Genomic DNA, 18,708 nt, shown 5'->3' on the forward strand with positions numbered 1-18,708 from the left:
CGTATTGATATACTTTTTATATCCACGTGAATGTAATTAATTAAAACATTTGATTGGCTAGTATAATATTTTATTGAATGTCAATATAAATAATTTGGTTGTTAATTATATTTTATTAATATTAAAGTTTTCAATTCAACTGGCGAGCAATCGCTTAATTAATGAACAGAAAATGTTATTTAATAATCTCATGAATGGGTTACTATTTTATCAGCAATGCCTCTTTACCTTGCCATCCAAAACTGCGTATCGAATCCCAAGTTAGTCGTCTAAATTAGTATATGTTTGAATTTTGTACATCCATATACAAAAAAATATATAGAATAAAAGAATAATATGTAAGTAGATTTTACACATAAAACTCAAACGTAAGCAAAACTCCTGCAGCAAAAAGGAGATCATCCATTTTGGGCCTTTTTTCAAAGTGCCGGCCAACAAAAAAAAGTGGCATGTATCAATAGAGCTAGCCATTTGAAGCAATAGTTAGTATGGCACGAAACCGGTAGGATCGCTTTGAACCGAGTTATACAGGTTTGAAGATTCATAATATTCAAACATTAATTCATTTCTGAAAGTGCTGTGAAGCATAATATAATGATTGATTTTGCTAGAATTAACTATCTAAAGCAAATGACCACTCTGAAGTTGATTTAAGGTCGTAAGCCCACGTATCAACTCGGAAACGGGTCGTCACCGTATCAGCTCGAGATCATCAGTATTATTTGTATGTAATTCCCTATTGTAACACACTTATCGGAATCGTTATGTGATCGCCCCGGCTCACGACCATGGGAGTGGTTCGTATGCACATTATGCATACACCAGCACCCAGGGTGGAGTGCGGGGCTATGTGCAAATTCCGATAGAATTGTGGGCATACCTTCTAAACCGCAACATGTGTCCTCATAACAAGGGCCCTCATCACAAATCGTGCCCGAAGCACAAAATATTGTTCCACGTGCCGATGAGTCGGACATAACAACCCAACTGCAACACTCTAGATGACCTCTTACCTAGACGATGGTTTGTTAGTTGCACACAACCGAGGGTGCGGCCCCTTAGGTGCGAGTTTGATTCCCCCGGCGCCTCAATGCTTCGCCACTGGACTGGTCACTGGCGACTAGCGCAAGGTCAGCGCATCCTCCCTTAGCGAACCCAAGGGGCCGCACCCTCGATTGTGTGCAACTAACAAACCATCGTCTAGATAAGAGGTCATCTAGAGTGTTGCCGTTGGGTTGTTATGTCCGACTCATCGGCACGTGGAACAATATTTTGTGCTTCGGGCACCATTTGTGATGAGGGCCCTTGTTATGAGGACACATGTTGCGGTTTAGAAGGTATACCCGCCCTTCTATCAGAATTTGCACATAGTCCCGCACTTCACCCTGGGTGCTGGTGTATGCATAATGCGCATACGCACCACTCCCATCGTCGTGAGCCGGGGCGATCACATAACGATTCCGATAAGTGTGGTACAGTAGGGAATTACATACAAATAATACCGATGAGCTCGAGTTGATACGGTGACGACCCGTTTCCGAGTTGATACGTGGGCTTACGACCTTAAATCAACTTAAGAGTGGTCGTTTGCTTTAGATACTTAATTCTAGCAAAATCAATCATTATTTTATGTTTAACAGAACTTTCAGAAATGAATTAATGTTTGAATATTATGAATCTTCAAACCTGTATAACTCGGTTTAAAGCGATCCTACCGGTTTTGTGCCATACTAACTATTGCTTCAAATGGCTAGCTCTATCGATACATGCCACTTTTTTTTGTTGGCCGGCACTTTGAAAAAAGGCCCAAAAATGTATGGAGCGTGGATGATCTCCTTTCCACCTTGATTAACAGCATCCAAATCCCAAACCGAAGTTTCGATTGCAGTTTACTGCAAACCGTCAGTTTACACTCAAAATAACCCGGTCCAACTAACGAAGTTGAAACTTAGTTCAAATGAGACAGACGTACTCGAAACATCTTGCGTTGAAGATCTTAACGAGCCTCAGATTCTATAGTATAGCGTTTTTCTCCAAACTCAATTACCATATGTATTCCTGGTATGAAATTCAGCACAGCTTTCGCACTTGGTAAATTTGCATTGTTAATTGTGGCTTCCAGCGTTGCCGTTGTACAAGTTCCGGCTTGGTGTGGGTATGTTAATGTCACTGTCGGTGCATCTTAAAATTTCGTTGCCTACGTTTATCTTGCTTGTTTCGGGTAGTTTTGCTATTTGTGTAGCTCCTTCGAGATATCAACGCTGGTTATGTTTTGAAGTAAATGTAAGAACTGTATGAGTAAGGAAAATTTTAAATTGTGCCAGACTAAAATTACAGTTGATACAGTCACTAGTTGACATTATTCATTATGACATCATTAGTTATAGGGATAACCTGAAACTAAGTCATATTCGTAATTAGCGCGATTCTCAACAGTCGAAATCATCGAGTACCGAAGGGTAGACATTGAAAATTTATTGTTAAATAGTTCCTACGACGCGCGTTGGAGGCGCTTATCAGACGTTCAAACAAATTTCTCGATAGCTCAGTTGTCGGCAGTCGATAGTGGTAGGGAATCGAGCTACTACATTTTGTCATACGTTAGATTAATATAACGACAAGTAACCCTGAAACTTTAATACTACATTCTAACAATATTCACTAGACATGAAGACGTATTTGGAAACATGAACCATGGTGCGACAGCTGGTGTAAATTGACTTTTAAACTACGTGCGTGTACAAGACTCAAGTTCGTCTACAATATTGAGAGATTTTTATTCCTTGTGTTTTGCATGTTTAATATAGCAGCAGGAAAGTTAAACATTATTTTATTGAAATTCAATTCCATTCCATCGTATGGTTAGTGGTCAACCTAGTGTCAAAGTTGTTCAAGTCAAGGGTCTTTGATATGGCTTAGCGACTGTTATCTTAGCATCTCCGTAGCACAGAGACGTTCAGTCAAAATACCAATATGCGGTCACCCATCTATGAAATGACCGCGCCAACAGTTGCTTAACCCAGATCGTTTCCCGACCGGTGAGCACAACTGGCTATGAGCGCCTTATTAGAATGCATGATATGAGGATATTTTTCAAGTAACTTAAAAAATAATGTGAAACCATGACATTTTAGTATATCTATTTCAAACCGAAAATCTTGCCAAAATCTGTTCGGAATCTATCGGCACCAATACACAATGATTCACCTTCTGGCTTTTCTAATAGCAAAAAGATAAGCATCTCATATTGCCTGAACTGCAATACCGAAAGGTTACTTTTATCTAAGCCTGGGGGATTTGCGGTATTTGCTCCCGTCGTGGAACCTTGTACCTGGTTGCCAAAAGCAAATTGATGTTGGAATAACAGTAGAACTCTATTCAGACGATCGCTATCTATAAAGTTGTGATTGTGGATATGGGTACCTAAATACTCGTAAGCCTCCGTTCAATGTAAGGTAGTGCTGCAATATTGGGAAATTACGTCAACTTGAAACGTTTTTACGAACTTTCATGGCAGTTATGGAGTATATAGGTTTCTGATTCACTTTAAGAATACAACAACTTTTCAGTATGATATTATGTGTTGTCTAAAAAACCACAGAATAATACCACAGGTAAAATCACAGAATATGAAGATAATGAATAAAATGATTTTATAATTACTTTGATTGTTACTGATTTCAAAAACAATAAGCCCTCCTTATAACATTTCTCACTCCACACTAAGATTTTTTTTCGTTGGAATTATGAACGTCATCTCAAAAATTATTAGCAACAACTAACATTAAATTTGGGTAAGTACAGGTGTTAGCTTATAATAGGACTATAGCAATATTGTTTGAGGATCTAAACCACCCTTCTCCACGCCAAGGTTTTCTTAACGGGTGACATTAAGATCCAATTAATCAAGGCTGTAAGTTTATGATTTATCGTTTAACAACAGTTGTGTATTTCTGTTATTAAAATAGATACTAGAACGTCTTAGTTATTAGTTTTCTTTCATCTTTGAATTATAATTTTCATGTATATCGTAATTTTCATTTACGTATTCATGATTAAACGATGAAATCTAACAGTAACTGAAAAAAAAGATTTGATGGTATGATAATTCTATTCGTGATGGAATTGAAATTATATTTCTGACACTTATGAACATCATTCAATAAAAATGCAAAGCTTGGTGTATACTAAATTTCGAAACAAACAGAATCGGTTATCTTCGAAGCCAGAGAAAAACTAAAAATTCATGAATAACAACGAGACATATTATGTACAAAAGGGATAATAATAACAATTTCAATGCTGTCAAATCTAAATCCGACGAAGCGAATACCTGGGAACCTGCAGTATGCAGAACGAGCATTTTCTTGGCGAGTTGATTCCCGCAGTAAATCCCGGCTCAATCCGGACTCAATCCGTGAGTCCTCAATCACGGGAAAAACGGGATCCTTAGGTATACAAGCAAACGATTTGCGCTATAGTGCTGGGGGATTCGCGCGAAATATTTATCTGAATCTTGTTCGATTGCTTGCTTTGTGAGAGTTATTTGTATTCCATTTCTGGTTTTTGTGTTTGGTAATCGTTTTGTGGTGACGGTTTGTGTTCGATGGTGTTGATTCTGAGTTTGTTGTTTACTGTTGGGATGTAAGTAAACGGTTATACTAGGTGTTGAATTGTGACTTGTGTACCTAAGTTATACTTCAAGCTTCTCGGCTTAAAAGTGTCAAATTTTCCCTCTTTTCGTCAAATCTTGTAAGGTCTTCTCATCTATTATATGCGTTTCTATTTTATCTATGCAAGTATGCTAGCAACTGTTAGACACTTTACTTATATGACACGTTAATGTTCAAACAATATGTTAAATACATAACAACTCATATAAAAACAGCAACTACAAAACTAATTGCAATAAGAACGAAAAACATTTTTACTTCTAATAATCTGTACACAGAACAAAACAGAAAGCCACTAGAAAACTAAATAAGCTGGTTCATTAGCATAGCAAACAAAGAAGAATCAATTCACATCAGCGCATAGTAAATAATTGAGGTGGAGTTAAGGCAGAATAAAATTCTTAGCTAAAGCTTTGTGGCGTGTGGCTCGGGGCGCCCCCTGGCGGAAGCCGCGGAGACAAACTATGCGAACGGGAAGACGGTCTGAATAAGTTACACAGGTTAGTTAGCTGTTGAGTGCATCGTAATATTTTTAGTATTTCTTTGTGGCTTTCTTAATGAGAGGAATGTATAATTCGTTTTTATTTGTTGCAGTTTTTATAGTGTTTATTGTATTAAACCTGTGCGAAGTATTTTGTCGTAGATCATTACTTAACAAAACCTTTAATTTTTTTTTTTGTTTACGGTTCGGTTATGTAATAAATGTTTATGTTTGAGCATTTTTAAAGAACGTCATCTTCTGCCCAATATGCGGTGTCTTATGTCATGGAGACTTTTACAAAGAAACAAAATAAGTCTGAGCAGGACGTTGTTTTAATTACCTGCGATTCTTAGTAATTAGCCAAAGTAATTTTAAGTATTAATGATCTCAATATACTACACAATGTTTTCTATAGTAAACCTTCATTTCATCACACTATACAATATTTAATGAGCCATGCAAGCCAAACACCCATAACCCTAAAACTTATTACAATTATTTTCATACAAAAAATATATTATATTCTCATATTAATTTTCATATTTCCCTGTATTATCTATGCCAGCAGGTTCTCTGTGCCAACAACCGGCACAGCCTCGCGCACGATGTTTGTTCATTAGAGGTTTTAATTTGATTTTTCTAGCGCGTTCTAATTGCAGTGCGCTTATAATGCTCTACTCATTCATAGTGTTCATGGATGACGCACAATTAGGTTCTGTTTATATAAATACGTTGTGTATATGTTTTTGTGTTTCGTGTTTTTTGTTTTTTGTGTAGCTTGTTTGTGTATTGTTGATATGTGATGTCCGTGTTGCCGCTTTTTATAAGTTTCCTTTTCTACAATTCATTCCAATGTTTTGCTTTTCGCGTTGCTTTTTGTAATAAGATCTTTTTTATGAACGGTATAATTATTGAAATGCAATTTTATACTAATTGAATCTCAACTTTTTGTGACAACAAAAGCACAAGTAAGGTACAGTAAGGACAGAATTGTAAGAAATGCACCCACTACCTAATAATGTGTGTCGATTGTAAGTCGCATGAAACAGTGCGCTTATAAATGCTCTACTCATTCATAGTGTTCATGGATGACGCACAATTAGGTTCTGTTTATTTATATACGTCGTGTGTATGTTTTTTGTTTCGTGTTTTTGTTTTTTGTGTAGCTGGTTTGTGTATTGTTGATATGTGATGTCCGTGTTAAGTTTCCTTTTCTACAATTAATTCCAATGTTTTCCTTTTCGCGTTGCTTTTTGTAATCAGATCTTTTTTATGAACGGTATAATTATTGAAATGCAATTTTATACTAATTGAATCTCATCTTTTAGTGACAACATCGGGACTGTTGTAATCTAAGGTAAAGTAAAAAATTGTAAGAAATACAGCCACTACTTCATATTATGTCGATTGTAAGTCGCATGAAACAGTGCGCTTATAATGCTCTACTCATTCATAGTGTTCATGGATGACGCACAATTAGGTTCTGTTTATATAAATACGTTGTGTATATGTTTTTGTGTTTCGTGTTTTTGTTTTTTGTGTAGCTTGTTTGTGTATTGTTGATATGTGATGTCCGTGTTAAGTTTCCTTTTCTACAATTCATTCCAATGTTTTGCTTTTTGCGTTGCTTTTTGTAATCAGATTTTTTTACAAACAGTGTAATTATTGAAATGCAATTTTATACTAATTGAATCTCAACTTTTTGTGACAACAAAAGCACAAGTAAAGTACAGTAAGGACAGAATTGTAAGAAATGCACCCACTACCTAATAATGTGTGTCGATTGTATCTCGCATGAAACAGTGCGCTTATAATGCTCTACTCATTCATAGTCTTCATGGATGACGCACAATTAGGTTCTGTTTATCTATATACGGTATGTGTGTGTTTTTGTTTCGTGTTTTGTTTTTGAGAAATAATTTTGTGTATTGTTGATGTAGATTTGCATTCAGTTGCCAGTGTGAATCAACTTATTCTCTACAATTTTTTTTATTATTCTTTGTCTCAGAACTATGATGTAATGAACAAGATGAAAGTATACCTTGCATCCTATTTTGTTGTCATCCTTATCTATATAAATGTTTTACGTCATTGTATTTAGTATTTCTAGATAAATACAATGATTGAAATGAAATTATTTGTACTAATTTGTATTTTTTTTTTACATTGAGTCATATAAGTAGATTTTAAGCTGAAAAATCTGACAAACTAAACTCGAAATTAATACCAATATAACTGGAGACATTTCAAACTTGGGTGTTGTTTGAAAAATTAGCAAATCCGTTCTATAAGTATTATTTCATAAAATTGCTTAATCTATTTAGCAGTTCTAATATTGTTCCAGATGTGACTATATTATTAAAAATAAACAGCATTATGAAACTAATATTCTACTTATCGCAATATAAATTGACTATAACTTAACAAAATAATAGATAAAATAAAAGAAAACATATGTTTCTGTTCAGCGCCATCTAACGAAATATCATAGAACTACAATTCCGTTTAGGCTCATGCCTCTCTAGGGAGAGAACACTAGAAGCTCCTTTCTTACCGTTTACTTAGTTTTATGTATTTTTTCAACTTTGAGCTCTTCTATTATACTACTACTTAAAGGTATTAATTTTAATCTTTTGCTGACCACTGCTGAATAGGGTCTGCTTATGGAATGAAATAGAGTTGTCACTTTTGAGATCAGGCTATTTCAGATCAGACAGACAATAATAATGTATTGTTATGGTATTTGGCTGAATTCACATTTTTTTTGTAATATGTATCAGTTACTTATTCGACTGAAATCTTGACTCATTTTTTCAGTATTATGTTTAAGTCTATGTATCGAATAGGTATTAAAGATCGCTATCAAAAATTAACTGCATGCCGTAAAAGTGTTTTATATTAAGATGTTGTGTGGTTTTTATGCGACACGCGGGCTAATGTGAGTTTTGATTTGAAATTCAATTAGAATACAAAAAACAGAAACCAAAATTTGAATTAGGTACTGTCAACAGCACTGGTCGACTATTACTTTTGATTAAAGGTTAACTATTCCTCTTTCAGCACCGAGTTTTATAGCGCCTTTGATTTTTTTAAAGGCAATTCTAAATACTATTATCATGTGTCGACAATAGGTTAGTGACGTAGAAATTATCATATGGTGCATTTTATATTATGTCAAAGTCTTAATGCCGACTGTAGAGACGCGCTATAACACCTCAACTATGCATTATTTCCTATAGCTTGAGTGCTGACAGAAGAGTACTCCATAAATATGGCTTTGCAGTGAATAAATAAAACAAAAGGTGACGTATTTCAAACTTTATTTTTATTTACACGTTGTCGAAGTAATAAAAATATTTGGACAAATTATTCAACAATATCAAATATATTAACTTATAGTGCTTTGCGTAACATGTACATAACAGTAATTTTAAAGTTTATATAATTAGTACAAGGGTGAAAAACATGGAGAAAAATTTTGAATTCACGTACTTAAAGAGTAACATATTGAAAGGAATCAAGAAATTGGTGAACTAAGCGTGTATTTTAATGCTTTTAAAAAGATTTCATTCGTGTTGAGACTAGCTGAGTTTTCAGTCAGTGTTACATCTGGGAGGCAATCTTCTACTACTATCGACTATCGACAATTGAGTACCTATCCAGAAAAATGTATGAAAATTCAATCAGCGCCCCTAATGTGTTCAACAAAAACCTTATTTTACATTTTTAGGTGTCAAATGCTTGTTATACGATAGTATCACACGACTGGCAGATTTTTTGAATAAGTACATGATTTAATCCGTGTAGTAAGTATATAAAGAATCCCATACAAGATTATTTTTAAATGACCTTTTTAATCCTTAACAATATTTTTTGTTCGCTACGCTAGATGGCGGTACTCATATCATTACAAAAATCGCTTCAAAATGTATGTACATTTTTGTTGGTCTTTTTTAAGTTTCATTTCTGCCTGTTTGTCTGTCCTCTTTATATTTATTTAAACAATATTTACTAAAGTAAAGCTATCAACATAAATGTAGGTTGAAAAGTCTTTGGTACGTACAATTCTGGGTTATAAATGAAATAGGGATTCTAGGATGTTATTGATTTAAAAATTAGCAGTACGCGTTGGAAAAAAGGGGGACATGATTTAAACAACATGGAACTACAGGGTACATTATATTAAAGTGTATTAATGAACAGACAAAACGTTGTTCTATATCAGGGGATAAAAAGAAAACTGGTATATAATAAATAATATTTTGTAGAGTTCACTATTATATTTACATTAGGCCATCGCCGTTTTAATTTCAAATGTATTTTGTTAAGATAGTATAGCTTACGTGGATAAATAATAAGAAACAATATAGTATGGTTTATCCAAACATACTCGTAATAGTAGGACGTTCTATTTTTCGGTTATGTGGACATCACAATATGTTTTTCTATGAATCCATGAGCTTTTTTGTAAGTAATGATTTCAACGCGATATGAATTCAATTTGCCTCAAGGCTCAAATATAATGAGAAACCGTCGTTCTTCTCATATCATCTACGCGCATTTTTTTCAATTTCATTTAAAATTTCAGGCTGATTATATTTCGTAGTGACGTTAGCTATACTCATATTCGGTTCGGCACTATTGTCTCACTGGTTCGACTTATGCCGATCGGGTTCATCTACACATTTTCGGTCTTGGCGCCCGGCTAGGCCGATTATTGGCGAACCGAATTTGTGTTTAGCAAGCCCAGCCATATAGCTATTAGTGGCACCAGTGTACATTATGTTGAAAGCTTGTTACTGTTGCGTCAACTAGCATTTCTCACAGCCACAGGAAAACGTTACCAGCCGAATAAACGAGAGATAAATCTGCTGTATGATACCATTCACTTGCCACGCTTATTTTTGGACAAACCCTTGAAACTGGATACTCTGAAAATTTAATTTTCTCTGCTATGCTTATAATTACAAGGCGTGGATGCCTTTATTATTTATCACAATATTTTATATTCTTACAATAAAGAGAATTATTATTTACAATCTTATTATAATAATTGTGTAATAGTGTTTAGAAAATGGAATGTACAGAGGTGTAAGTTAAATTTAAAATAAGCAAAACAAATAATATCTAAACTTTTGAACCAAAAAACTAATAGTTTTCAAACAAAGTATAGTATTTAAACCATTTTTTTCGCTTAAAATATGGCTGTTTTTAGATGTTTTATTGGTATTTCATGTAGAAACCTAACCACTGAAAAACCTACACGTACCGTTACTGGCATTTATTGGATAGTATTTATACATCTTCCAAACTGAATCTTTTTTGTATAAAGCTAATAAAATTAACGTAGAAATAATATTAGACCTTTACCAAAATAATATAAAAGATATAAATGCACGAACAAACAGTAAAATAAAAGCGAATAGGCTACTGAAACAACAATATTTAAACAATTAAACTTCTTTTATATATAATCTTCTGTCTATAGATAAATCTATTTTAGTACTATTGATACCATGTAGGTATTAAAAACTGTTTCTTTGGTAATATAGAAAAGCATGTCAATCTAAAATATCGTTTAAAAAGTTTTTTTGTATGTTTGTATTCATTTAGAATACAAACATACAAAAAAATCACTTCAGATAAACAAAAAAATACAATCTTTTTACTTTTTTGTAATTTTGCTGAAATTTAGGGCACAATCACCCATACAGAATTTTAAAACGAAACTCCTATTTTATAACTTTGAACATTTAAGACAACTAAATACAACTAAAAAAGATTTTTCCAAACACGGACAGTTAAATAACTAAAGTAAATTACAATTACAAAAAAACAGCAAAATAAAAAATCTGTGCTTATTAAATATCGTGGTTCTAATATCAGACTAAATTCGTATCCTTAAAACTAATCAAACATTTATCTTCAACCACCGACGAGGGAGGCGAGTGAATGAGTCATAGTGACTTCGTCGTAGTCATCGTACTCTATGGCTAGAGGTCCGTAGTCTTGGCCCATCACCATCGGTAGGAGGAAGAGGAAGAGAAGAAGAATCCAGCTTTGGAAGCATTTTGCTGATGTTGCGCCGTTGAGAGTGACTGGAATTGAAAGAAAAATAAATTTCAGTTAATTAATTAATGTAAGATGGTCATCGCAGACGCGGGAAACCCAAGCAAAAATGTCGGGATGTTAAAAAGTCTGATTTGATCCTGAAGGAAGGGGTAACTTTGCCCAGTGGGAAACTCAAACAGGTTAAGAAAAAAAAAAAATAAGATGACTGATACTGCAGTTATCAATTTCAAAAATATTTTCAGTTTAGCTTCAGTTCTTGGTTTACTTTATTATCCAACATTTGGCTCTTATATTATAATATTAAAATTTATAAAGCACTAAATGTACAAAAAGGACAATTGTATGCAAATCAGTTAGGCTTTTTCTTAAACGATTAAACTTTATCAAAATGGGTTTTTTTCCAAAATTTAAGAATTTGATATTCTACGACAGGATATTTATTAAAATCATTATTGTATGTTCAATGCTGCTACATATTAAACAAAATCACAATATTCAATACAAAACCACTGAATATTAATTCTAAATAATATAATTCTTCACTAAATAACTTAATAATTCAACTTACTCCTTTCCGGCCTAGGATCAGTCTCAGGCGTGAAGAAGTCAAGATTAGCTGAGCTCTTATACACATCATAGACGGTAGCGAAGCAGGCGACCCTCAGGCGTCCACTCACGAACAACTCCGAAGTCACCTTGATGTCAGTCTTCACGCTGGTCCAGAGAAGACCGCTCTCAGACGGGTGGAGACTCGTCTCTGATGAAAGGAGCTGAAATGATGAAGATAGAAATTAATTTACATTTGCAAATATCGTGTAAATAAAATAAATTTAACCTTTTACTGTCCCACTGCTGGTCATGGGTCTCCTACCGTAATGAGGGAGTGGTTGGTTTTGTTTCATTCACTGAGTCTAAGAGTAAGGCAAGGGTCTCCTCTCGTAATGAGGGAGTGGTTGTTATTTTTTCATTCACAGAGTCTAAGAGTAAGATGAATAAATAATAAATTGGCCAGTCTAAACGATGATATGGGTTTCCTAACTATTTAAGTGTAACTAGTTCTGGGTATCAGGACTAAGGAATGGCATGGCAAAGTAAATCAGGATGCGAAAGACAAAATATATAAAAAATGCTTTATATAATGTCAAAAAAGTACTATAACTGTTTTAAATACAAAAATATTTGTTTTATGATTAACATAACGTGTTATTTGCTCAATTAATTTAAAAGTTTAATCCTACTCTATTTTATCAAAATAAAATATCAAATAACTACACTAGTAATAAAAATATTGACTCCATTTAATGAAAAACAAATAACATCGAGTTCCAAACTAAATAATAACATGATCAACAGAAAACAACCGCGGTGAATAAATATTGAAAAATAAAACTATTTAAAGTAAAATACACGTCATTTAATTTTAAACGCCGAAATATAAAACAAGAGACCAAAAACTTTAATATTCGTAAATTAATTATCTACAGTCGGTACTATCGAGTGTCGTAAGTTTGACATCTAAAATGTATTGCAAAAATAGTTCACACAGCCCTCAAAGGGGGCAGAAATTCGAATTTAAAAAAAAATCTTGATAGCTAGCCAGATTAAAATTTTCTAATACATTTAACATGGACAACCAGCTAGCTATCGACAAATTTTGTACGTAAAACCTTATTAGCGCCTCAGATACCACAAGTTAAACTATTGATACTTGATACGACTGCGGAAAATCGCATTACGAGTGACTGCAGGAAAGAAAGCCTTCGCACTTTGGCAAAATGGTTATACCAAAAAAAACACGCGACTGGAGCCCGAAGTAAAACGTAGTTAACAAACGACAAAATATATTAAAACAAAAAAGCTTCCACTCTAATAAACGTAATTAATCAATCCACTGGACTGTTAAATAATTAAAAAAATACATTGTAATTTTACTTTTAAAAATGCAAATACGGTCTCATGAATAATAAAACATTAGTGTCCTAAACGCTCAAATTAAATGCAGATATTATTTTAATTATGATTGATGAGTATTTTCAGATGTAAAAACTCTCAGACCGTCTGCTTTTATAGGTCTTGTTGAAACAAGTTAGCAAGCCCCAGGTGGACACGAGAAAACCAATTTGAAAACTTTATACCTGCAAATTGGGTCATTATTTAAGGTTTAGTCAAAACAACTGTACCGTACGAATAAAAGAAATAAGTATCTTGTTATTTCTTTTAAAGTATTTTTTGTACAATAACGTCTAGTAATCGTATAAAAAATCTGTATTCAACTTTCCGGCTTGGTTGGTTTGCTATTTTACTATGCAATATTCTTACAGGTAGGTATACCTATTATAATAAAATGACTTGTCCCGTTAGCATACCTCAGTATTTGGTATAAGAAAGGTTTGATGTTATAAATCCCCTTATAAGCTGCCGTTATCATTAACAATTTCATTGTATATTTTACTAGCTGACCCGCGCAACTTCGCTTGCGTCACATAAGAGAGAATGGGTCAAAATTTTCCCCGATTTTGTAACATTTTTTATTGGTACTCTGCTCCTATTGGTCATTGCGTAATGATTTTATAGCCTTCCTCGATAAATGGGCTATCTAACAGTGAAAGAATTTTTCAAATCGGACCAGTAGTTCCTGAGATTAGCGCGTTCAAACAAACAATCAAGCAAACTTAGTATAGATGTAAGAAATTTAAAATTTCCTCTAATTTGAAATTTACCCACAATTTTAAAAAAATTACCACGCATCGAAATACGTATTCATGATATGTGATGTCTAGATTTGGGAAAACTAAGTATCGTTTGATAGGTACTATTCTAAGGTCTGGTATGTTCAATAGTATTATTATGGTCACTTAAAACAGCAATTATATCGTCTAGACCACAAAGTCTATAAAAATATTATTTCATACTTTGTCATCAGTTTTTCCGTAACGACCCTTGAACTTCAAGTCCTTTGAGCTAGTCTTTACTGACTTAGCAGTTCTTAGCCAAAGCTGATTGCTGATCGAAAACTTTCCAATCTTAATCCTAGACCCGGCAAAATTTTGGTAAAATAAATCCGAGTGAATTGAAAGCTTTTTCAAATCCCCGATTAAATCTTAATGGCGGAACGATAATGTAAAAGAAAATTCTCAACGGATTAAAAGAGTTGCAAGTTTTATCTTAAGTGGATACAAAAATGTAGGAAAAGCAAATAAAATATATCTCATGAAGCGTTCTAAATAAATACAAAACACTTTTATTTTAAAGAATTATTTATGTATTAGGTCTTGAAAATATAACTTGAAATGCTGAGTGCGTATACAAACTAAAAGCACAAGTTAATGATAAGCTTAGAATTTATATTTAATATGAATTCTGGAATTAAAAAAAACAATCCAACTGCGTAGTTCAGCCGCTTAAGTTAATTGAAGGAGGAATAAGTTTTGTGGATATGAATGAACCAAAACAGTAAAGATTTTATTTGCCAAAAAACGCAATTATGACTAAAAACTACAGATACGAATTCAAGAAAGCTATTCCAGATTTCAAAAAAATTAAAGACGCTCCATGAAATATAAAAAAATTAGAGGTCTACTTAAAAATCTTTATCTTTTTCAATTCGGTTATCATTAAATTAAAACGAACGTAATAATACTATACTCACAGGCTCCTCATTAATATAAATGGTGAGGTTTGCAGCAGGTCTCGCTGGTGAAGACGTGCAGTTGGCTTGGAGCACCTCACCGGGCTGGTAACGATCTTTGTCTGCCTTCAATACAGGACCGATGGGTGGCAGTGCTGAAATAGTGTTAAAAAAAAGGAATTAGCTATTATCTAGACCTTATATTATTATTTTATTGATAATGATTAAGAAAATATGGCACTGCCTTTGTGGCGCGTCGGTAGTGTGTGTGGAGTCTCGGTTTCGAGATTCGAGCTTTAGGTCGAGCAAAGTGCTATTGGTATTTTCTAATTTTTATAATAATGTTTTTCTATCATAGTAACTCAGTGTAGTCTCATTGTTATTGGCGAAAACTATGTGTATTTCTTACACCTCTGCCTAAACCTTCTTACAACAGGCGTGGTATTAGGTTTGTTTAAAGAAATTATTCTACTTATTAACAGTTTTTTGATTCAGACTATCAAGAAATACATTGATAGCTTCGCTATTGATATTTTCCGAGACATAATTTCAACGTGACTTTATTAAATTACGGATTTTGAGAAAACGATATAAAATCCATTCATGTCTTGGAAAATGTTCGCTAATTAGTAGTTATTGCGCTTCAAAATTCTCCGAACAATCTTATAAGGATCGTAACACTTAAATTTCACGAGAATACTAGAATAATATATATCTGACAAACGGAACGAACAAGCCGTAGAATATTCTAGAAACCAAACACGTGATATTGATTAACCATTATGTAATAAAATATCGCTTATCCCACAGCCGAACAAAAAGATGAAGACCAAGTTACTCCGATTCTAAATCTTTTGGGAGCTCCGAACAAAAAGTAGGTACCAAATTGAATCCTTACAAAATAAAAATCACATCACGAAGGGTATCCTACAGGGCATGATACTAGCACCACTTCTATGAATATTACGCACTTACGTTCTCACTGGGACGTATCTGATTTCAATGTTTGTTCCTTGACCAGAATATAAATTCTGTATTCCTTAAGAACTCTTCAGAATACTGTTCTACCCTCAGAGAATAAAATTTGTTGATAACAAACTTGTTTATATTTATTTTTGTTTTTATATAACAAATTCGGAACAGAGCATTTGATGAATAAATAAAAAACGAAGCTTTTACTATTTGTTTAATTTGTTTTTTTAGTAACATAGCTTTTTGTTAGGCTTTTATTGGAAGTCAATTTTTAGTTATGTTTTCGATATTCGGTCGTATTTGGTTTGCTGATAACCTGTTCCAATTTGCAATGTTACAAAAATAAAAACTATTTCATGAAGAAATTCTGCTCTTTTATCTTAAATGTATATTTTGTAATCTTATCTGTAAATCGTAACACAAAACTTCGATTGAAATAAAAATAGTTTCAGCTACAATATTTAATGGTATAAATCAAGCAATATTGTAACTTTAATTTCTTAAAAAGAAATCAGGGTACAAAGAACTCGTTAACGGCGGTCCTGTATGACAAGATGTATGGATGTGAATGAAGCAAGTTTGTAGGATCGTATCAAGTGGCGTTCTCTAGTCTCTGCCTACCCATATGGGAAAATGGCGTGATTTTATGTATACAGGGTGTCCCAAAACTCAACGATAATCCGAGACAGGATGAAAGGCCAAGTCATACCGGTTCTAGGAAAAATATAATAAACATTTCATTTCACTTAGTTCAGCAATAATAGACATTTTTCAAAAAAGTTGAAATTCCACACCCTTGCTCGCATTTTCAAGTCCTGTAATCACGAATGTCACAATTTCGCTGTGTTTTTTTTTAAATTTCGTGATCCTCATTAAATATGCTATTAATCGTAAAACAAATTAGTGCACAAAACATTGTTAATTTAATAAAAAAAGTTAAGTTTTAGTGAGTCATAGTTCACAAAAATATATTTAGTTAACTTTGACGCTTCATATTGAAAAAAAAATGTACTACACAACCTTTGGCAAGTTATTTCAAAAGTTGGCGCATTTAATCAAAATTTCAAAATAGTGCAACACTTGCAACATTCCTTGCCATCAAAAATGTTATTTTTATTTGAACGAAGAGTATCCCCGCAGATGGATCGGACGCAGTGGTACAATTTTATGGCCTCCTCGTTCCCCCTATCTAAATCCAGTAGATATTTTTTACTGGGAATACATAAAAGAAAAAGTCTATTCGAAATCAATACAAAATCCATCAGAACTTCGCCAGAAAATTGACACAACGTCAGAGGAAATAAATGCAAGGAATTTTGCTTGACTGGTGAAAAGATCTTTTGTACGCCGTTGAAGAGCCTGTATTCGTGCCAGAGGAAAGCAATTCTTTTTAGTAAAGAGGTAATTGAGTCAGTCCATAACCAATATTTAATGTAATAAACATAATAAGTAATAATAATTAAAAAAAAAATGAACGAACCATCGTTCTTATCTGGGGGCACGGAAGTGCCCCCGCAAGTCGAGCAAAAAAAAGCGGCACGGCCGTACCATCCTTTTCTCGAAGCAATTCGGGCTATTTTCGACCCCCCTATAATGTCGTTGTGGATAAAACAAGAAGCCTGAATTTTCAGCTACTAATTATTCATTGTATAAACACGGTATATTTAAAATTTCAGTCCATTTGAACCAGTAGTTTAAAAATGACAACTTGTTAAAATTTTGAATTTTGTCACTCACTGATTCACTGACTCACTGACTCACTGACTCACCGATCATCAAAAGTATAAGGTACTTCTAGCAGACTTAGAAGCTTAAAATTTAGAATACAAATAGGGTTAAGTGTCTTAATCATGGGAAAAATTCAATATTTTCTAATTTCGGTCCAGTTTTCTAAATACACTAACTGCAACATTAACTTTGTAATCCCATATAAATGTATAAGATTACAAGATTACATTTGCAGTTAAGAATCATTATTACTGTAGAAAATAACAAATAATAGGTGAAGATAGGTACATACTATATGAGGCATAACGGGAGGGGATATAAGGTGGGTAAGGGTGCTTAGCCCATGAAACTGAAAAACATTCCCATAGGAAAATATGTTGAATTATAAGAAAAAACGTCTTTTCATACAAATTGGACTTATGTTCGTTCTACAAAAAGAAGTGAGATGCCACCAAAAACATTCTGTAAAACCTCAAGTCTCGCAGCTCAGTCTTTCTGGCGTAAAAAGTGGTGAGATCTATATAATACCAAGTCGATTAATCTATTTCGTCTCTACTTAAAGGACCTTCTGTCTTAAGTAATTACATAAGTTATTATCATGCCAATATTAAAAATATTTTACGTTTAAAACAAAAAGATCGACTTGGTCATCGCATGAAAACACAAATTCGCCATTAAAATTTCAGGAGCATTAACTTCTCGTCGTGCTGTGTAGTGTAATACATACAAATCATGCGATGGCCAGGTCGGTCTATTTGTTTTAAACGTAAAATATTTTTAATATTGGCATGATAATAACTTATGTAATTACTTAAGACAGAAGGTCCTTTAAGTAGAGACGAAATAGATTAATCGACTTGGTATTATATAGATCTCACCACTTTTTACGCCAGAAAGACTGAGCTGCGAGACTTGAGGTTTTACAGAATGTTTTTGGTGGCATTTAATTATTCTCCTTAAACTAGAGTAGTTCCGAACTGCTTTCCTCTGGCACGAACACAGGCTCTGCAACGCCTTACAAATGACCTTTTCACCAGTCAAGCAAAATTCCTTGCATTTATTTCCTCTGACGTTGTGTCAATTTTCTGGCGAAGTTCTGATAGATTTTGTATTGATTTCGAATAGACTTTTTCTTTTATGTATTCCCAGTAAAA

The 18,708-nt window shown here is 33.6% G+C and overlaps 1 protein-coding gene across 1 annotated transcript in view; it reads right to left on the reverse strand.

Moving 5' to 3' along the window:
* Positions 1 to 8,457: 8,457 nt before the first annotated feature.
* LOC142976704 (uncharacterized) overlaps positions 8,458 to 18,708 on the reverse strand; it is a 150,210-nt gene continuing 139,959 nt past the window's right edge. Inside the window, exons 4-6 of the mRNA XM_076120213.1 lie at positions 14,876 to 15,009; positions 11,795 to 11,996; positions 8,458 to 11,252 (exon numbers count right to left, since the gene is read on the reverse strand). Of these exons, the coding sequence (XP_075976328.1) occupies positions 11,080 to 11,252; positions 11,795 to 11,996; positions 14,876 to 15,009 (509 nt within the window). The 3' untranslated portion in view covers positions 8,458 to 11,079. The remainder of the gene's footprint in view (positions 11,253 to 11,794; positions 11,997 to 14,875; positions 15,010 to 18,708) is intronic.

Source organism: Anticarsia gemmatalis, chromosome 11 (assembly GCF_050436995.1).
Source record: "Anticarsia gemmatalis isolate Benzon Research Colony breed Stoneville strain chromosome 11, ilAntGemm2 primary, whole genome shotgun sequence".
Lineage (NCBI taxonomy): Eukaryota > Metazoa > Arthropoda > Insecta > Lepidoptera > Erebidae > Anticarsia > Anticarsia gemmatalis.